This window comes from Numenius arquata, chromosome 6 (assembly GCF_964106895.1).
Source record: "Numenius arquata chromosome 6, bNumArq3.hap1.1, whole genome shotgun sequence".
Taxonomy (NCBI): domain Eukaryota; kingdom Metazoa; phylum Chordata; class Aves; order Charadriiformes; family Scolopacidae; genus Numenius; species Numenius arquata.
In genome coordinates this window covers 69,348,828-69,369,520 of record NC_133581.1, presented here as the reverse complement: position 1 = coordinate 69,369,520, position 20,693 = coordinate 69,348,828, and the positions used below count along the sequence as shown (strand labels likewise).

Below are 20,693 nucleotides of genomic sequence, written 5' to 3'. Positions count from 1 at the left end.
GCCTGAGGGGAGGGAAGGCGGGAGGGGAGAGCGCGGCGCCATTTGGCGGGCGGGAGGGGGTGGGGGCGGTGAGCGGCGCGTGCGCGGCAGGGGCGAGGCGCATGCGCGGTGCCCTGCGCCGAGCCGGGGCGCATGCGCGGTGCCCTGCGCGCAGGCGCCGTCCGCTCTTCCTGGGGCCCGGCGGCGGCGGGCGCGCGGTCAGTCAGCGGGCGGGCGGCGGCCTCGCGGCAGGTACCGGGGACGGGGCCGGGCCGGGCCGAGGTGGGGATAGAGCCGGGGAGCGACGGCTTCTGCGGGGGGAAGGCGGCCGGAGACCCGTGCTCGGCCCCGGGGGTGCGCGCCTCGCCGTGGGGAGGGCTCGCCCCGGCCCGGCCCAGCCCAGGCCGTCGTCCGCTTCGGCCTCCCGCCGGGCTGGGAGCCGCGGCGTTGGGCGGGCTGTGCCTGAGGGAAGGGGGTGTTTGGGGGATGTGCGGGACGCTCTCTCCGCCGACCGTGACAGGCACCACCGCCTCCTGCAGCCCTTCCCCTGGCCGGCCGTTACCGGGCAGCTGGGGAACCGGCCTGCCCGCGGGTTTCACTTAGTGGGGTAGATATGTATGTGGTGTAACAGCTGGTAGATCTCTGAAGGAAAATAGACCAGCTCAAAGCCTTTGAGTGCCCTGCGGTTTTTTACATTATAGCCTGGAGAAAAGAAGGCTCCGGGGAGACCTTAGAGCCCCTTCCAGTCCCTAAAGGGGCTCCAGGAAAGCTGGGGAAGGACTCTTGATCAGGGAGGGGAGCCATAGGAGGAGGGGGAAGGGTTTGACACTGAAAGAGGGGAGATGGAGATGAGACGTGGGGAAGAACTTCTTTGCTGTGAGGGTGGTGAGACCCTGGCCCAGGTTGCCCAGAGAAGCTGTGGCTGCCCCATCCCTGGAGGGGTTCAAGGCCAGGTTGGAGGGGGCTTGGAGCAACCTGGTCTGGTGGGAGGTGTCCCTGCCCAGGGCAGGGGGGTTGGAACTCGATGATCTTTAAGGTCCCTCCCAACCCAAACCATTCTGTGATTGCTGTCTTTTGGCCACCAAAGCGTCAGTCTTTGGACAGGAGCATGAGGGGCTGAGCAGGAGCCAGCTGGGCAGCCACTCGTTGGCAGTGGAAGGCTCACAGTGCTGGGGAGGGTGTGAGTGAGGCTTGAAACACCTTGGTGTTGCCTGCTTGGGTTTTTTCCTAGATATTTTCCATTAGTTCGTTTTTGTAAACGCCAGTATTGTATGCAATAAATGTTTAATTGAAACAGGCTAAATCATATACACCGGTATAAATTATTTAAAGCTGGTGCATGTAGTTATCTGATATTGTTATGCAATTATTTAGCTGGAGAGATGTAAAAATTCCTGGAACTGAGTTACTCCAATCGGTGGTTGTCTGTGCTGGGTGTGCCCCAGCTCAGTGCCTGCTGCCGGCATCGCTCCCTGCACTGCGGGGCATTCCTCTGGTACCAGGCAGGGCCCATCCTGTCGCCCGTAGCCTTCCATTACTGTAAGAGTTTGGGGTATCCCGGGATTCCCTGTGGGTGTTCCAGAATGCCTTCAGCTTGGCACAAACTGTCAGACTTTTAGACCCTGTTTGAAGCGTTGTGTGCAGAGGTACTGCTTCTCCCTCTTTCTTTACTCCCCTCCCCCTGAACTGAAGACAGCTAGATTTGGGGGAGTTGGTTTTTAAGCTGGAATGCATCCTCTGAATTGGCTAGAGGGAGGAAGACATCTGTCAAATATCAGAATAAGTTCAGGTCATCAGTTACTGCATGTTTAAAAACAATTGCATTATCTTTCTCAAATTTTAGAGCTGTAAACCTCCTTTAAACTATTTTTTCAAGTTTTGGGGCTGCTGTTTGCATAACACACTCCTCTTGTGCCTTGCTTTTATAATCTTTCCAGAGGTAAGCTCTGAAGGGTAGCAACTGGTTTCATTATGCAGATATCTTTTGTATGTTGCCCTGGTAAAGGCACAGTGACACTGCTTTGATATTTAATTTATTAAATTATAATTTATGTTTATTCTTAATATTGAAGGCACATCTCCAACACCCAGTAAAAAAGGCGGCTTTTGATGCAGGCTCTCTAGAGTGGCCCAGGATGTGGGGAAGAACTGGTCATTAATGAAATAAACTGCTCGTCTTACACAAGTATCCTCTTTCCCTGTAGAACACAAGCACTGTAGTGCTCCCTGTAGTCACATCGCATCCATGTGACTTTTAAATGCCACAAATAGTTCATTTTTATGAACAGTTACCATATAAAGTTACAAAATCCTGAACTGTTTGCCCTAAAGGAAAGAAGTTGTGTTTATATGATTGCCAGGCAATGTATACAATGGAGAATCAAAACAACTGCTTTTAAAAAACAGTTTTTAGACAACTCGCAGAGCAGACCATGGGGACCTTTTAATACTACGCTGAAGGTACTTGGCTTGGTGAACTCCTAGGAGAACAGGAACTGTTGTCTCATGCGTGGAAGCTGCTGGATGTCCCTTCCAACCCAAACTATTCAGTGATTCTATGAATCTATGAAGATAGGGTATAGATACTTCTGCTTTCTGTCAATTTTCTTCCCCAACTTTATTATTGATGGCATGTTGATTTGTTTGAAGTGAAATTTGTTGAAGTGAAAGCAAGTGGTCTGTTTGTTCTCTTTTCAGCCTTTCAGTGGGAAAGAATTCTGGAGATACAAAGTGGGGTTGGGACTCGTTGGGTGTTTTTTTTTAACTAAACTTAATTGTTTTCACCTCTGAGAAGCGAGGGGCAATAGGAGTGGCAGTTGCCACAGCGCGTTCGAGGATGATGGCTTCGCACTGTTCTTCATCCAGAATCCACTCAGAGCTGAGAACTATTGTATTCTCCCGGGATATTGCATTATGTAGGAGCCGTTAGTCACTGGGGCCTGGCTGGAACCAGGTGGAGAAGGTTCAGGGGGTGCCTCACACCCGGGCTTCTGGCGGAGCAGCCAGGTGGGGCTGGACGGGCATTTGCGGAGCAGGGTAGGGCTGGGATTTGGCAGGATGATCAAAATGAAGAGTAGGAGGAAGACGGAGTCTGTCCCGAGGGGCAGGAGGAACCCCTGACATCCGAGTGGTGTGTGGGAGCGAGTGGCTGCCTGTCAGGGGCTGACCTGAACGGCTGCTGGGGCCCCCTGCGCTGGGTAGTGCATGTCGGCACCGTTAACGTGGAGTGAGCCTAGTGATGATGGTAGCTCTGTTCTTTGCGAAGTTATCGCTTCAGCCAGTTCAGCTAGGCGTTGAGGGTATGTTTTAACATATATTTATTTGCAAAGAAGTCAGTGATTTGTACTAAGTAGGAAAATTGAATAAATTTGAACATAATTCTTTATTTGGAGTAAAGTTCTGCTAGACTCACACAGGAAAACTGTATCAGTTCAGTTTTATACCTTGATAGCTACTTGCGATAGCTTTTAGAAAAACCACAATGATTTGTATGTGCAGAAGTTACAACATTTGTCTGCTATTAATGTGTTTTTAATTGTGAATTAGGCTCAAGAGCAAAGCAGATCTAATTGATAAAGGCCTGTGGTGAAATACTCGGGTGCCTGAAGCACTTGGGAGACTCATGGCTGAGAATTCACACCCGAGTTCTACTTGAATCCTCACTGCACAGGTACTGAATCTTTTTATTTCCTCAGGATCCAGTAGTACGGAACAGCAGTAGCCTCAGCCATGGAGAACACAGAAAGTACGGAGGAGGAGAAGCCGACTGTAAGCAACGACAGCACGGACAATGGCGCTGAAACCACAACGGAAGAACAGCATATGGACTTCAGTACAGAAATTATGAGTGTAACTGAGATGGAGCAGTCACCCGATAGTTCCCCTGACTTGAATGAAGAGAACACGCAGGAGAGTGAAATTCCAAACATTGAAAGTTTACAGACAACAGATATTGAGGCTGGCTTCCCTCCGGATTTTGACAAGTTCTGGAAAGTAGTAGAGGACAATCCCCAGGATTTCACAGGATGGGTTTATCTACTACAGTATGTAGAGCAGGAGGTTAGTACGTGCCCCCTCTTTCCTTGGCCTTCCAGAAATGACCAAAGAAAACCAAAACAAGTCGTGGATATTCCAGTGACAAATCTAGGCCTGTACATCGGGCTTTCCTAGACACTGTTCTAAGACAGTTGTCCTTGCCAGTGTCGTCAGCAGACATCACAAAATAACATTGTCTTAAAAGCGATCAGTTTTAAAACAGTAATTGTTCTTAAAATAATGCGAAGGTTTTTTTAAGGGAAGGATTCATTGCCTGTATTGTGTGTTTCTTACAGAACCACCTACCAGCTGCCAGGAAAGCATTTGACAGGTTTTTCACTCATTATCCGTATTGCTATGGCTATTGGAAGAAGTACGCGGACCTCGAGAAGCGCCATGACAACGTGAAGCAGTCTGATGAGGTACGTAGGGAGCTGGGCGCAGCTATCGCCGTGGCTCCTCATAGCCAAATAATGACTAACCTCCCGCCAGTCATTTGGCTGCCAGTACCTGCCTTGTATGGCCAGGTTTGTAGGGATTTTGTTTGCACTTGTCACGTCTGTGGCATTTGTAGCTAATGTTTTTTCTCTTTGTTGGCAGGTGCGTTAAACCTCTACAGTTTGTCAAGCTTTGCAGTGCAAGCCTCTGTATTACACTGCAGCTTAACAAGTAGGGCAGGGCTTTTCTCTCACTTCCATTTGTTACTCGTTTTCAAAGCAATAATAGTTGGTTTGCTGGTCACAATTGCTACATCTTATTGCATTTTTGGTCAGACGCTGTCAATGATGCTCTAATGGGTCTGTGCCCTATGGTCTGTACCCCAAAGCCTGCCCACACAACCTGGTCAGAATGCAGGGACCGCTGCGCTTTGAAGATCAAGACTCTGCACGTGGAGATCAGAACATTGCCATGTTCTATCCAACCTCCACCCAAATGGTAATGGTAGATTATTTAAACAAAATTCCAGTAATTAGTATTTCTAAGGTTCACCGGATAACACAGTGTTGCCTCTCTCTTAGGACGCCGTTAAGTATTTGAAGTACAGTTGATGTTCTCTTCATAGGTTTATCGCAGAGGGCTTCAGGCAATTCCTCTTAGTGTTGATCTTTGGATACATTATATAAACTTCTTAAAGGAGACCTTGGACCCTGCCGATCCTGAAACTAACAGTACTATTCGAGGGTAAGTTGCAGTGACAGGAGGAGCCCACACATAGAGTCTCACAGCAGCAGGATCACATTCCTACGTTAGAGCTGAGGGGCGAGCTAATAACAGTCCGTGCTTACTTTAAGGACTTTTAAGAGACGGTGGAGCCAAATTCCATAAGAAGGGGTAGACAATACAGTGTGGTACAAGGGTCAAAAGCTGTGACGGGAACTTCAGACTAGATGTTAGGAAATAGTTAGTGCAGCATTGGAAGAGGTTCCCCATAGAATTTTAGGAATTTATTTCCTTGGAGGTTTTCAGGGTATGGCTGGAACTTGTCTGACCTTGCCTGTTGCTGTCAGTGCTCCTGGTTAGAGCCACAGGTGGGACTGAAGTTTGACCCAAAACCTTAATTGAACTTTAACTGCAGCGGCTTCCAGCTGCATGATTGATGTGTGGCTTTTGTGTCTTAAATTGTAAAGTAATGGATTTAGAATCCTTACAAGAGATAAGAGGTACAGATTGTGTGTTTTCCTAATAGCTTGCGTTCCTGCAAGGTGATTTTCTGTTACCGTTCTTTATTCTGTTGTGGTAGTGCTGGTGGAAACAATGTGGGTGTGAACTTTCGGAATTTCTAGATACCTTGCTACAGAAATCTAGAAAATACTTCTAAGAACTTAAATAATGTTGTTTAATGTTATTTAAATAAGTGTGGTTGTGAGTAAATGAGGATGCTCGTAAGCTTTAAATAGGAGTCAGAAGTTTTCTTCCTTGTTCTGTCACCACGTCCAGAAACAACTGTAAAAGTCTTTAATTTTTCAGAGCCTATGAACATGCAGTGTTAGCTGCTGGGACAGATTTCCGTTCTGACAGACTATGGGAAATGTATATAAACTGGGAAAATGACCAGGGAAACCTAAGGGAAGTTACGTCCATCTATGACCGCATCCTTGGAATTCCAACACAACTCTACAGTCATCACTTCCAGAGGTAAAGAGAAAACACACATTTAGTTAATGCTATCAATTTCTTAAGCACATGCTAAACTGCTTCTGTAAATGTGGAAATACTGACTTGGAACAAGAGCTTGAGATAGTTACTGAGTTTTATGTACTTATTTATTTACGTACTCATACGGTTTGACTGATTGTTTTAAGGTGCTGATACACTTTTTAGGAATTTGGGTTCAGATAAATTCACAAAGTCTGCTGTGGAATAAAGGAGGGCCTTGGAATTGGGAGGAAGAAGAGAGGATGTCTTTGAAAAATCAGAATTAGCAGTTTTGAACTTCTAATTCCTGAAGCAATACTCACGTGTGGTGAGACACTAATTGAATTGACTAAAGAGAAACGTTTGGATGAGTTTTAGATGCTAGAATTAATACGGAGAGGTTAAGAGGGCATGAGAAACTTTAATTAAATTATGCACCAGTCTTCCCTGTAATTTCTGCAGGTCTTTTAGTTTTGGAAATAAGGTATCTTCCTCTAAAACTGCTCTTGTCCTTTGCCATCAGTTTTACATGGCGAGTGGTCTGTCTTTGCCACTGAAGTTTGTTGTCACTTCATTTCTCTGTGAAATGCAGAGCTTTTGAGTCTGATAGGTAGTGGAAGTCACACTTTGTCTGTCTGCTGTCAGAAGGTGCATTCCCAGTGCTGCTCTAGATGGCTACAGTAACGCAGAACCCTGCTAGGATTTATTGTTGTGCTCTGGTTGTGCAGAGTATTGAAACACAAACCATCCAGTTCCCTGTACTGGGCACTGGTGAGGCCCCACCTTGAGTCCTGTGTCCGGTTTTGGGCCCCTTACCACAAAAAAGACATTGAGGTGCTGGAGCGGGTCCAGGGAAGGGCAATGGAGCTGGTGAGGGGTCTGGAACACAAGTCTTGTGAGGAGCGGCTGAGGGAGCTGGGGATGTTCAGCCTGGAGAAAAGGAGGCTGAGGGGAGACCTTCTTGCTCTCTACAACTCCCTGGAAGGAGGGTGTAGCCAGGGGGGGTCGGTCTCTTCTCCCAAGGAACAGGCGATGGGACAAGAGGAAATGGCCTCAAGTTGCACCAGGGGAGGTTCAGATTGGATATTAGGAACAATTTTTCCACGGAAAGGGCTATTAAGCTTTGGAATGGGCTGCCCAGGGCCCGGGTTGAGGCACCATCCCTGGAGGGATTTAAAAGCCGGGTTGACACAGTGCTTAGAGACATGGTTTAGTGATGGTTTTTATCAGAGTTAGGTTGATGGTTGGACTCGATGATCTTAAAGGTCCCTTCCAACCCAGACAATTCTATGGTTCTAAGTTTGCGTTGCCTTGTTTGTGACTCCTGCCAGGTTCAAGGAGCACATACAGAACAACTTGCCTCGAGACCTCCTGACCACGGAGCAGTTTGTGCAGCTGCGCAGGGAGCTGGCGTCTGCCAACGGCCACAGCGGGGAGGATGCGCAACCCAGCGACGACCTGCCCTCTGGCACCGAGGACATAACTGACCCTGCCAAGGTACGTGTGCAGGGGATGTTCCTCGGCATGTCTTGCCTTACTCTGTGGCTGAAAGAGGAGTTTATTTGCGGGTAATCTAGTCTGTCTGTAGCTGAGGTGGTCCCTTTGTTCTCTTGCGTATCACAGTGCTTTGGCTCAGGTGATAACTGCTCTTGTCGAAGGACATACCTCTCCAGCGATTCCACAGCTGTCAAAGAAACGCAGTTTGAAAGTGAAACAAGTGATGTACAAGCTTCAGGAATGAATGTTAATTATTCTGGATAAACAGATTAAGAGCCATGGTCTAAGAAAGCTCTTCCTCAGCAATGGTCTGTGTGGGGTCATGGCCTTCACAGGCTGACGGGAACTCGGGGCTGTCCAAGGGAGTTGCTGACTGTGCAAATGTACACATACTGAAACCAAGCCTGACTTGGATCCAAACGCATCTTTAATCGCAGTCGTCTTTAACATAGCGCAAAACTGCAGACAGAAAAGCAGTTCAGGTGGGTTGCAGCAAGGGCCGAGACACCATCAGGGCAGCATCCCACCCCTTCCCTTAGCTCTTCAGGGTAACACCCTAATGCATCTGTGATGCTTTTAATTTATAGATATTACTGCTGTCATAAAATGCACTTACAAAGTGTTACGGTGTCTACCCTTGTTACATTTTTAAAAATTCTGTTTTAGCTGGTCACTGAGATAGAAAACATGAGGCACAGGATCATTGAGATTCATCAAGAGATGTTTAACCACAACGAACATGAAGTCAGTAAGAGGTGGACATTTGAAGAAGCGGTAAGTCTGGGTATTGTAAGGCAGCACGTGTGAGAGTTCTGAACGTGAGACTGGGAGCTGGGGATTCTGAGTGACAGTTAGGCCTTACAGTTTCAACTGTCCTGAGCTTTGAACAAAGATCGAGCTTCTCTTCTCTGCCATTCTTCTTGTGAAAAGGCGACTTGTGAGGTTAACCCTGCCATCTGATGATCTAAAGGTCTTTAAGCAGTATTTGGAGAGATGGTGTATGGTTCACTGACCAGACTTGAAGTCTACATGCTACTGCCTTACACGCCTGAGGCATTGCAGACTAACGAGAGGAAGGTAGTTCTGATTGAAAAGGTAAAGCTGTCCTAAAAAGAATGACATTTGTGTGATGAAGAGAGAAAAAGCAGAGGATCTCTGGAAGGACGCTTCGCTGCGTTTAGTCCAAAGCAACGTGTCCGTTTTCTGTGCTGAGCTCTGTCCCGCCCGGCTCCTCTGGCAGCCATGGGTACAAATGCAGCTCTTTAGCTCTGGGGGTAATCAGCTTAAAGTAAATATTTAATAGGAGGTTCAGTTCAATGCTCTGTCTTTCCTTGTCATGATTCTCAACAAAATTTTAAATTTAATTTGTAGGACGTGCTAGTACAGCGATAAGTGCTGTGGTTGTCTGTGTGTGCGTGGCCAATACCTGCTGTTGGTTGAGATGTGGTTCTTGCGTCGTGAGCGCAGGTTTGCAAGAGATTAATTGCACCGGGTCCCTTCTCAGCTTCTGTAAACACTTGCACGCAAAAAGCGTTCTAGAAAAATAAGTTCCTAGCCTAGGATATAACTGCCAGCAAAATCTCTTGACCGATATTTGGGTAGCCCCAGCAGAAGGATTATTTGAGTAGACACTGATGTACCATTCCAAAGTCCTGTCGATTTAACTGGCATTATGTGAATGGTGTGTGGCTGGTTTGGGGGTTTGTTTAAGGAACTTGGTGGCATGCTTGTTAATGACAAGTTGCCGTGCTGTGACTCTTGCAGATAAAGAGGCCTTACTTTCATGTCAAACCCCTGGAGAAAATTCAGCTGAAAAACTGGAAAGAGTACTTAGAATTTGAGATAGAGAATGGCACTCACGAGCGAGTCGTGGTCCTCTTTGAGAGATGTGTTATTTCATGTGCCCTCTATGAGGACTTCTGGATTAAGGTAAGGGAAGCCCTTCACCACCCACCTCCTGCCGACTGCACACCTTGATCTAGTGACTAACCTTTTGTACTCTTGTGGAACGTTGTTCATATATAACTATATCTGTTGCATTAGGAGATGGTCTGCTTGCAACCAGATTTGACTGCTGCATATGCCAACTTCGTTGCCTCTCTACGTCCTTCCTTACAGAAACTAGTCTAGTGGTTCAATAAAGGTGCTGAATGGGTTTAAACAAAAGAATTTTATCACTCTGGCATGTTTTTAAAGACAAATACAAGCTTTAAATTTTGCAATCTCTGCTCTGTTTTCAACTATAGTATGCCAAATACATGGAGAATCATAGTATTGAAGGCGTGAGGCACGTCTACAGCAGGGCTTGCACCATTCACCTCCCCAAGAAACCCATGGTTCACATGCTGTGGGCCGCCTTTGAGGAGCAGCAGGGTAAGAGCAACCTCAGCTTCTTCTGGGAGGGGGTTCTGGTTTTAAGAGCCTGTTGGGTGTCTCATATCTTAAAGCCTCTTCACCGGTGTTTTAGGCAACATCGATGAAGCAAGAAGAATCTTGAAAACGTTTGAAGAATGTATTCTAGGGCTAGCCATGATTCGCTTGCGGAGAGTGAGCTTAGAGCGCAGACACGGCAACATGGAAGAAGCCGAGCACCTGCTTGAAGATGCTGTTAGGAATGCCAAATCAATTAGCGAATCCTCGTTTTATGCCATCAAATTAGCCCGACACCTCTTCAAAGTACAGAAAAATCTTCCAAAGGCAAGAAAAGTGCTGTCAGAAGCCATAGAAATTGACAAAGTATGTGTTCCCTCTTCCCTGTATTGACAAAACATAACACCCTGGTAGTTTGCTGTCTTTCTGAACTGTTTTTTTAAAATGATGGCAACGATGATGACAGGAATTGTCACTGGATGTAATGTTCCATTGCTCCATGGAGACACCAGTCCCTCTAAACTGATGTTGCCTTGTTTCCACCTTGCAAATCTGGGAGTTTGCTTATTTGCTTTTTCATCAGAAGCACAGCCTGCTTCATACCTTCGTTTTTCCTTCTTAGAATCTTGAATATTACAGGCGCCTTCACATCTCAAGGTGAACAAAACTGATGGTGGAGGCGCTGCTCGTACATCCTGTTGTATAATTGCAGAAATATTTAGCACTCCAAGTACTCGGGTTACTGTTAGCAAGGGGGGACATTTGGTTTTGTAGTGTTAGATCACTCTTTGCGAAACAAACCAGGTCACAGATGACCAGTGTAATAAAAAAATCTTAGTATTGGCTATTTTAGCCTATATTTATGCTGTCTCTGCTGTGGTGTGCCTCTGGCAGACACACCTTCAGTGTTAAACGCCGCACGTGACAGATGTACCGCTTCTAACGCCTCTTTCGCACAGGAAAACACGAAACTGTATCTCAACCTGCTGGAGATGGAGTACAGCGGCGACCTCAAGCAAAACGAAGAGAACATCCTGAGCTGTTTTGATAAAGCCGTCAACGGCGCATTGTCTATAAAAATGAGGATTACCTTCTCTCAGCGAAAAGTGGAATTTCTGGAAGATTTTGGTTCTGATGTAAACAAGTAAGATGTAATCTGTGCAGTGGCCCAATTGGGGCCACCCAAAGGCTGCTTGGGGAAGGGGGGCGGGTCAGTGGCATCCGTGAAATGGTTTGCTTTGTGCCAGCAGCTCGTTAATGAGGGATGGCTGCTTTTCTAAACCAAACCCCCACTTTTAAATTGGAATTTCTTTTCAGAAAATTAGCCCTTTTTTTTCTGAAATACCCAACACCTCAGAGCGTAAAATTCTGCTGCCCGTAACTCCTCCCTGTAGTTTTCTCTTGCGGAGTCTCCTAAAGGGGGACGTTCCTCAAAGGGAAGGGGGAGTGTTGTGTGACACAGGTATAACTGGGTACTCTGTACCCCGAGAGCTGCTGCTTGAGGTGCCCAAAGGGGCAGTGATTTGGTTTATTTATGTTTAGAACCATTAAAGTGCTTCTCCCACGCTCATGTGGGAGGATCAGATAAGGGCAGCTTCTTAATTAAATACTAGATATACTTTTTTTTCTTTTTCCCCCTCTGAAATCTCTATTGTGTGGTTGTTTTCAGTTACAATTTGCAGCTAATGAACTGGGAGGGACTAAGCCTGGGTCAGTCTTTCTGCGCTGTATGTATTTAAGAAGGGCGTTTCTGCTGGCTCTGAAGGGGGCAGCCGGGTGCCGCGGGTTTGGGATCCCGGACAGACCAAACAAAAGGAAGTTTCCAGTTCCCAAACAATACTAGAGCACAGAATAAGTACAAGAAATGGTTTTCACCAAGAGTAATATTGACAGAAGAAGCAGTTTTCCTGTAATCTCTGGTACGCAGCAGATGATGTTTCGCTGTGGAGGGAATTGGAGCCAGGGAACAGAAGTGTTACTCTCTCACTCAGCAGTGTATGGCTATATTGATACAGAAATGATGGGACTCTTCTGTGCTGCATTAAATATACCCGTGCTTCCCATGGGGTTTGGGAAAAGGCTGTAGGTGACACTTCAGAATTGTAATAATTTTTGTCTAATGCCCATTTCCAGTATTTAAAGAATTGTTGATTCCCAAATACCAGTGCCGCTGTGGACGGTGTCAGCGCGCAGCTGCGGGGACACGGTGTATCACAGATGAGCTTTAGGACACTCCTTTATAAAGACTCTTATAAGAACTGCGTGAAGTGTGATAAAAGCTGAGCGAGTTGGGAGTTTCTGAGCCAACAGAGAACTCTTCATCCCCCCTCAAATGGAATTCTGTGGCTTTCCCATCTTCCTGGTGGATCACTGGTTAAACTTAGCTTATGGTGGAGTTTGGTCTAGAATGTTTTTGTATTTGTACGGTTTGAAGTAGACACTTTAAAGTGGTTCCTTGTGTGTTTAAAGTGTTGACAGGAGAACGGTGAGCAAAGCTTTGTGTGTGTTTGTCCCCTGCAGGCTCTTGGACGCCTACGATGAACATCAGGCCCTTCTGAAGGAGCAGGAATCTTTGAAAAGGAGGGCAGAGAACGGGTAGGAAGGGACTCGCTGGGCCAGTGTGGGGCAGCTGGAACGCGCTGCACCGGGCGAGAGCTGGGACAAAGCACTCGGGGAAGGCTTTAAAAATAGTTCAGAGAGCAATCTCAGAGACCTTTTTTTTTTTTTCCCCTTTAGTCTGTGAATATTTATACGTGCATTTTTCAGCTTTTTACGTACAAGCTTTAAAGCTGCTGCTTGCAAGAACAAAATCACTGTCGTCTTAATGTGGAATCTTAACTAGGGCTGTACTGCTGGCTTAAATATTTGGAAGCAGATTTATTGGAAAATAACTGCTTGAATTATGTTTCACAGAAAAGCTGAACAGTCCTGGTAAAAATAACTCAATCTCTAAGCAAAAACGTGCTTTTGCTGTCTCAGTTCAAGCACCAGAGCGATTTAAAAACCGGCCTGTTGTTCTGGAGCCCGGTATACTCTGTTACCCTGTTTGGACAGGGCACCGAGCTCGAAAATATTCCTTACCCTTATCTGCTGTAACGCTTCCCACGCGAAGACACGCTCAGAATTTGGTCTGAAATGCCATTTACAAGGAAATATTCACTTCCCAGATCAGAGGAGCCCGATGAAAAGAAAATGCTAACAGATGACCCGACCATGGCGTCGGCACAGATGATGGATGGGGACATGCAGGTCAACCAGGCTGCGTACAACTACAACGCCTGGTACCAGGTGGGTGCTGCTTCTTGGTTAATTCCTTGGTTAATTCCTCCTGATTTTGTTGGTGACTCTGGCTTGCTCTGGAGGTGTAAAACACTCCTCTCTGAGGAGGGAGGTGGGCGGTTTGGTGGCTGGCTCTTCACGTGAAGGACACTGCTGGCTGAGGGTGACAGCACCATGGTGTGCTGAGATGTGTTGCCCAGGGGACTCGCCTCGAGCTGCCGGTTCCCTGGGCCTTTGGACAGTTACTCCCTCCAGCTGGAAGTTCCTGTAACGTCTGGGTGGGGGTTCTGCTGCACCCACGCAGCGTGCGCAGGGCCAGTCTGCTCAGGAGCGTCTCTTCTGGGGCTGTTCTTGCGGGGTGTTTCTTTCTGTCCCCTGGAGGGGCTCAAAGAGCCCACTAGGCTGGGAAAAACACCCCAAGTTTTCACACACGAAGCCGTGGGAAGAGCAGATTTACGGAGTTGGTGAAGGTCTCGGTCCTGTGAGCGAGGTGGTGACTCCATCGCTGCCTGCCTCTCCTCTGCATTTCAGAGTCTGCTTGAGAACAGAGCCACCGAGCAGGAACCAGAGGGGACCTGGGGGTCAGTGAACCCCTCACCCCTCCTGCATTTTCACACTTCCCACACGTGTGTTTTTATTAAGAGGTTAAAAACCCCCTCTGCATGGAACCCGGGTACAAACCTGACCCTGGTTCAGGAAGGACAGGGAACTGCTGGAGAGGGGACAGCAGAGGGCTACAAAGATGATGAGGGGCCTGGAGCATCTCTCTTATGAGGAAAGGCTGAGGGACTTGGGTCTGTTTAGTCTGGAGAAGAGCAGACTGAGGGGGGATCTGATCAACGCCTAGAAATACTTCTAGGCTGGGTGTCAGGAGGATGGGGCCAGTCTTTTTCCAGTGGTGCCCAGGGACAGGACAAGAGGGAACGGGCATAAACTTGAGCATCAGAAGTTCCATCTAAACATGAGGAGGAACTTTATTCCTGTGAGGGTGGCAGAGCCCTGGAAGAGGCTGCCCAGAGAGGTGGTGGAGTCTCCGTCTCTGGGGACATTCAAACCCCCCTGGACACGTTCCTGTGGGACCTGCTCTGGCAGGGGGTTGGACTAGATGATCTCCAGAGGTCCCTTCCAACCCCATAGCATCCCGTGATTCTGTGACTCTGGGCTGGACCTGAGCCACGCTTCAGCTTCTCCGGAGCAAAGGCAACTCCCGGCAGAGCCTTTGGCTCGTCGCGGCTGAGGGGCTCCTCGCTGTGCCCAGGCACGGGCTGCGGGCAGGGCCTCGCTGCAGAGGGACCCAGACCCTGACGTCCTGGGGGTGACGTGGGCACAGTGACACTGGCACGGCCAGGCTGGCCACTCGGAGCCATCGCCATGGGTGAACTCGGCTGTGCCCTCCTGGAAGGCGAGACAACAGCGCGTTACCGGCTGTTCCTGCAGCCTGACTCACATTACCGTGTTGTTTTTGGGTTGTTTTCCAGTACAATTACCAGAACGCCTGGAATTACGGACAGTATTATCATCCGACTTGATCCCCAGAGCGAGTGAAGTTCACTGTGCTGCCGTTTCAACAAAGATGGAATAATAATAAAAAAAAAATATATATTTTTCTAAATTAGGGCCGTGAAGGAACTGTTGTAATACCTGCTTTTTGGTCTTCTGCATGTGAAACGAGCTGATGTTCACAGGGTCTGTGTGAAGCAAGACTTGTGTGCTGGTAACTGATAAATGGTATCTGTACAATTCTAGTTTACCATAAATGCATTTTATTTTGGTTTATTTTTTTTTTTTATTATTAATTCCCTGCACTAATTTATGGAGAGATCTGAGGAATTTTTTTTCAGCCCCGTGACGATTCCGTAGACTGAAATCAGTAAAGCTGTGGGGTTTGGGGGTTTTTTTCCCCCCCAAGCCGTTGTGCCGAGCAGCGTGGGGGCCGGGGCTGTCCCTCCTGCTCCACGCTCCAGCCGGGATGTCGCGATCTGTCACGATATCCCTCTCCCTGCCCCAGCCGGCGGCTCCCAGGCTGCTTTCCCTCCTTAGGGTGGAAACTCGTCAGCGTGCGACGCGGCCTTTGCCAGCTGCGAGGCGTGTTTGGCTCCAAAGGCAAAGCGCAGAGCAAAGCGACGTTGCATTCTTTTTTTAAAAAGCACAAACTGTGTTCGGGATGATTTTTGTATTTTAGAGGTTTTCATGTACACGGTGTGAGCAAACCTTTTTTTCATTTGGATCAAAGTGATCATTCCCGTTTTTGTAATAAAAGCAAGGAATTCCGTAGTTCTCTGAGCTTTCTTGGAGTGCCGCGGTCACGCCCCCGCTTTCTCCAGCCAAGCTCCAGTGGCTGAGGAACGCCCATGCTTCGCTTCTGGAAGGGGGGCATCACGCCCAACACTTCTTAAAACACGTTTAAAGGAGAAAATTAGTGCCTGGAGGATAAATGTAAGTGTTTTCCTCTTCCCCTCTCCTAACGTTTTAACTAGAACTGCTGGGTGAGTGCTGTTGGGGAGCTCGGCAGCGACACAGGGTAAGGCTGAGGGGGAAACGCGGCTGAGGGCTCCAGCATCGAAATAAACGATACTTTTGACTTTTTACCTGATTTTCGGTGGAAGCTCCCTCACTGCGGCGAGGGATGGTAACAGTCCTGGCCCCTCCAGCTGGGGCTGCTTCTCCTCTCACAGTTTACTGCAGATCTATGCTATTTTTCCCCCAGCGCGAGAGGAAGCAGTTTCGAGTTTTCAAGTCACATACACAAAGAAGTGCGGTCGCACGTACAAACTGTGGTTTCTTTAGTGGTGTGTTACTGTACAGCAGTCGGGGGCAGGGAAAACACACTCGATTTGGGTACAAGGCCACGGTTGTAACTATTTCCTGAAGTTACAAGAGCAAAACTGCATTGTCAGAAGCTTTCGTGATCGGAAGGGGGTTCCCAGCAGCGAAGAAAACTCTTCATTCAATATCCACCAACTCCACTTCAAAGAAAAGCTTTGCGTTTGGCGGAATCCTGTTGGCGCACGTTAAGGAAGCTTAAACACCCGCCCCGCATTTGTGACAGGGGTCAGTGCTCACTGAGTCACCACCTGTCTCGCTTCTCCTCTGGTGGCTTGGATTTCATCCCCGATTTAGTGTGGAACCGCAGCTGCTGCCCACCCCGAGCTGTCATGAGACAGCCAGTCCCCATTCCATGGATGCTCTTTAATTAAGATATGCTTCTCGTTATCCCCACCGCTCCGGTGAAGAGTCCTGCCCGAGCCTCGTCTGCAGCTTTGGACAGTCCCTGCTCTCCCACCGTACTGCAGAGGGAGGAAGATCTAGAACAGGCCTTTAAATTATGGCGACGTGGGGCTGGAGCAAGAGGGAGCAACCGTGTCCCTCCCCCCCGAATGAACTGGGTGTGACACGGGGGCATCGCTCACCCAGCCCCCTACTTCAGCTGTACCCGAGCCAGCTCCAGCCAGGCTTTACCCGCCGTCTGCAGCTGCAGCGGGTACCTTCCCTCCCGCATCCCCAGCCCTGCTGTGGGAATAACCATTGGAAGCAGCTGGAATAATAAAAAATAACAGGCAGAAAGTAAGAGTGGCTTCTCCTAAACAGGCAGCTGCACCCATCTGTTGACTTCCCCGAGTTCTGTCGTACCGTTAACACTCTCAGCCTGCCGTGGGTACCATGTGAACGCTCCCCCCGTTACACCCCTGCCCACAAAGCACTTCATTCCGCCCAGCATTGTCAGGTTCCTTAATGAGTAATTAGCAGCAGAAGGATACTTAGCATCGGGCTGCCCTTTCTTGCCGTATGCCCACTCGGGTTCGATCTCCAGTTGAGCCTTCTCTCCTTTGCTCATTGTTAGGAGAGCTTCATCCCACTGCAACACCAAAACACCACACTCAAACAAACACCGAAAGAACAGGGTAGTTTTACACAGCTTGAGGGAAAGTGCGTTTCCGGTGCTTCTCTGATCTGCTGCACCGAGTCCCTGCGCAATCCCCCCTCGTTCTCACCCACCCCCGCGTGCGCTGGGAGCCCATTTCACCTTCTTTTCCTTTGTGGAAATAAACACCCCCCAGGGCCAATGTTCCCCGCTCCCACCTTATCCCGCACTGTACGTGGCAGCACGGATCCCTGCTGTCAGGCTGTGACGATACTGGTGAGCCCAAGCGGCAACGCGTTCTTTCTGAGGAAGTATCCACCGTGCACCTCCCAGCAGACGCACCCGCTCAGCACTGAGGGGTCTGTCCCTGCCTCGCGTTTCCCAGCAGTACCGACGCAGTAGCCTTTATTTAAGGCTGATGTTTTAAAGATGCGTTTTATTTCGGTGCCTGTCCCTCTTCAGGACTCCCGGTGCCCAAAGCCGGGGTTCCGCTCAGCACCGCATCAGCGCCGCACGATGTGGCCGCTGCTCACGCCCTGAGGGAGATCCCTGGCACCCACACGAGCAGGGGAGATGCCAAGAAGGCTACAGAGAAACCCAGGCAACCGCTGCTCCTGCAGCGCTGGCCACAAGCCCAGAGACACTCCCCCTTCCCAGTTCCAATCCAGTCACGCTAAGGGCCTTTTCCCCGCACAGCAGCAGCCTGGGAGGTTCTGCTGGCTCGGGTTGGTTTGGATTTTGAAGCCAGGTAAGCACAAGACCCTTCCTGCCTCCCGCAGACCCGTTTCACCCCCGGCTCAGCCGCAGCGGGGCAGGCACATCAGCTGGTACCTCCCAGACACACCAGTGTCTGTGGAACGCTGTGTGCCGCACACTGCTTAATGAGAGGAATTAATCACACTGCGGACAGACGAACACATCCATAAAGAACAAACATCCCACCCTGCGGACGTAAATCCTTTCAACTCGCCTTTTTACCCCCACCAGAAACACAAACAGCAGCTCAAAATCCGCACCCCGGCCATAAATCCTGCAAAATGAACACTCTTTTATGGATTCCGAGGGAGTCATTAATGGATTACTTACCCCCCGGATTACTTTTCCTACGCCAACTTTGAAACTTAAAGGTTTGGCTGCTTTTTTCTTCTTTGAACCTGAAAGACAGTTTTGCTTGTGTTTGCTTTAACATCACACCGGCACATGCCGTACTTCTGTCTAAAATTACTATTCAATCATGCTTTATATAAATATCTGTTCTTACCATGTTATTTTTAGCCCACTATCAGATTTCTAGAGGAAAACTGCACTATTATTAACATTATTAAATGTTAACATTATTAAATGTTCAAATTGCACCAAGAGCTAAAATTAGAATCACTGAAGGGTTTGAGTTGGAAGGGACCTGAAAGATCATCCAGTTCCCCCCTCTGCCCTGGGCAGGGACACCTCCCACCACACCAGGTTGCTCCAAGCCCCCTCCAACCTGGCCTTGATGGGCATCTTTCAGATACTGACCCAGTGGAGCTCAGAGCCTCCTTTCTGAATGACTAAAGTTGGCGGTACAAGTCATAAACACATCAGTGAAGCAAAAAAAAAAAGTAATAGGGACCGTACAACATCATAACACAAGTACAGACTCACTAACAGCGAGTCCAAGCTCCATGGATAAGGGGAGCTCCTGGAGCAGGAACCATCTTTCCTCCCAAGCAGTTCCAGCCCTGATTAAATCCCTGCGTTTCCCGTTACATCTGTGCTGGAGAATGCCAGCAGCCAGGCCCGGCAAGAGGCAGCGCTGTCACTTGACACCAGCCCGTCCCAAAATACCGCTCTGCGTTCCCCAATGGAAGGCTCCGGGAGCAGACTGCAGGGACACCCCCTCGGCTCAGCACCCCCATGGTAAAAGCGGTTTGTCAGGACACCCACCGCACACCCCCTCCAGAAGGGAGCACCTCCCCAGGCTGCTTAATGAGTCCAGCTAATTGCCTCTGCCCGCATTCACAACAAAAGCCCAACAGTGTGTACGTGACCTTACTTGTTTGAATATTGGTATCGAAGACTGTCCCGTCCTGTAGTTTCCCTGTGTACCAGCAGTGAACAGTGTCCCCTTTCTTCGGGAAGTTGGTTTTATCACCCTTTTTTAAAATGGATTTTGTATACTTTGGCGGTCCCTAAGTTTATAAAAACAGGAGTTAGGACTGCTGCATTAACTAGTCTCAGGCAAACCACATTCAAGACAGAACCACCAGTTAGTTCAAGGCACGGATGCAGTGTCGGTGAATGGCATGTTCACGTGATATCGCAGGGCTGGAATATTTGGGGAAAACATAGCAGCGTAGGAGCAGTTTTCAGCAAAGACTGAAGCTTTGGGAGGGAGGCACAGGACCTATCGCTAATTACGTTGCAGAAGCTGCCTAAGCTTAAGGCATGGTACCAGACTTCTTGCGGTAACCAGGGTTTTGAAGAGCTGGATAATTTGGCTGGCCCACAGAACTACAGACTGGTGGAAGGGACCTCTGGAGATCTCTTCTCCAACGCCCTGCCAGAGCAGGTCCACCCAGAGCAGGTTGCACAGGAACGTGTCCAGGGGGGGTTTGAATGTCTCCAGAGAAGGAGACTCCATCACCTCTCTGGGAGGCCTCTTCCAGGGCTCTGCCACCCTCAAAAGAAAGAGGTTTTCCCTCATGTTGAGACGGATTTTCCTCTGTTTCAGTTTGTGCCCGTTGCCCCTTGTGCTATCACCGGCCACCACTGAAACCCACCCGCGGGATCGCCCAAACAATACGAGCTGGGGGTCCTGCACCCACCTCTTCCACGGCCTCCTCGGGCTTCGCTGCCTTGCCCTTGGCCTCCTCCGCCTTGGCAGGCTTCGCCTTCTCCGCCGCCTTCTCTGCGCCGTCCGTGCCCTTGAACCGCTGAGGGGAGGCCGAGAGGGGGGAGAGAGGGGCAGCCATCAGCCACCGCCCCGAACCCCATGTCGTGTCCCCCGTCCCCCATGTCCCCCCGTCCCCTCACCTGCGTGTGGAAGAGCTGCGTGTAGGCCGCGATGAGCTGCTCCTTGTTGGCCGTCTTGGCCACGTTCTTCACCTGCCCCAGCAGCTTGTGCTCCGCCAGGAACTGCAAGACACGCCGGTTGAGGGAAGGAGGGAGGGACACGTAGGGGAAAAGCATATATAGAGAAGGGGGAACCCCTTCCACACACACCCCTACATCCACCACTTACCGCCTGGGCTGCATGCTCCTGAAGGAACTTGATGATATCCTTCTTGGGCAGCGCCTCGCTCCGCAGCTCCTCAGCGCTCCAGGGCTGCGCCGGACTAGCCGCGGCCGCCGCCATTTTCCCGCCCGCCACCTCCTCCTCCTCCTTCACCGCCGGCTCCTCCTTCGTGCACCGCCCAACCTTCCCGTCGACCCCGCGGGAGCCGCCGCGATGGACGGAGGGGAGGGACCGGGGACGGCGTCCGCCGTCCCCGGTCCCTCCCCTCCGTCCATCGCGGCGGCTCCCGCGGGGTTTTCAAGAGGCGGCGCTGAGAGAAAA

The 20,693-nt window shown here is 49.4% G+C and overlaps 2 protein-coding genes and 1 non-coding gene across 4 annotated transcripts; 2 read left to right on the top strand and 1 right to left on the bottom strand.

Annotated features, from left to right (window-relative positions):
- Positions 1–188: 188 nt before the first annotated feature.
- Positions 189–15,578, top strand: PRPF39 (pre-mRNA processing factor 39). 2 transcript variants are annotated; one of them, XM_074149268.1, is made up of 16 exons: positions 189–231; positions 3,675–4,038; positions 4,311–4,436; positions 4,615–4,683; positions 4,788–4,950; positions 5,078–5,196; positions 5,983–6,150; positions 7,482–7,647; positions 8,314–8,421; positions 9,412–9,576; positions 9,894–10,020; positions 10,115–10,383; positions 10,977–11,161; positions 12,538–12,612; positions 13,185–13,305; positions 14,775–15,578. In XM_074149268.1, the coding sequence occupies exons 5-16, from the start codon at positions 4,864–4,866 to the stop codon at positions 14,823–14,825; spliced, it is 1,641 nt and encodes a 546-aa protein (XP_074005369.1). In that variant the 5' UTR covers positions 189–231; positions 3,675–4,038; positions 4,311–4,436; positions 4,615–4,683; positions 4,788–4,863; the 3' UTR covers positions 14,826–15,578. The 2 variants fall into 2 exon arrangements, with proteins under 2 accessions (XP_074005369.1, XP_074005368.1); XM_074149267.1 differs by lacking the exons at positions 189–231; positions 4,615–4,683; positions 4,788–4,950 and having other exon boundaries at positions 3,709–4,038.
- On the top strand, positions 10,466–10,551 carry LOC141466266 (small nucleolar RNA SNORD127). Its single transcript, XR_012463302.1, has one exon. It is a non-coding gene; the product is annotated as a small nucleolar RNA SNORD127 (small nucleolar RNA).
- On the bottom strand, positions 14,904–20,554 carry FKBP3 (FKBP prolyl isomerase 3). Its single transcript, XM_074149269.1, has 7 exons — positions 20,379–20,554; positions 20,171–20,272; positions 19,963–20,070; positions 19,191–19,326; positions 18,245–18,312; positions 17,055–17,152; positions 14,904–16,294 (listed from the first exon to the last, which is right to left on the bottom strand). The coding sequence occupies exons 1-7, from the start codon at positions 20,490–20,492 to the stop codon at positions 16,240–16,242; spliced, it is 681 nt and encodes a 226-aa protein (XP_074005370.1). The 5' UTR covers positions 20,493–20,554; the 3' UTR covers positions 14,904–16,239.
- Positions 20,555–20,693: the final 139 nt, after the last annotated feature.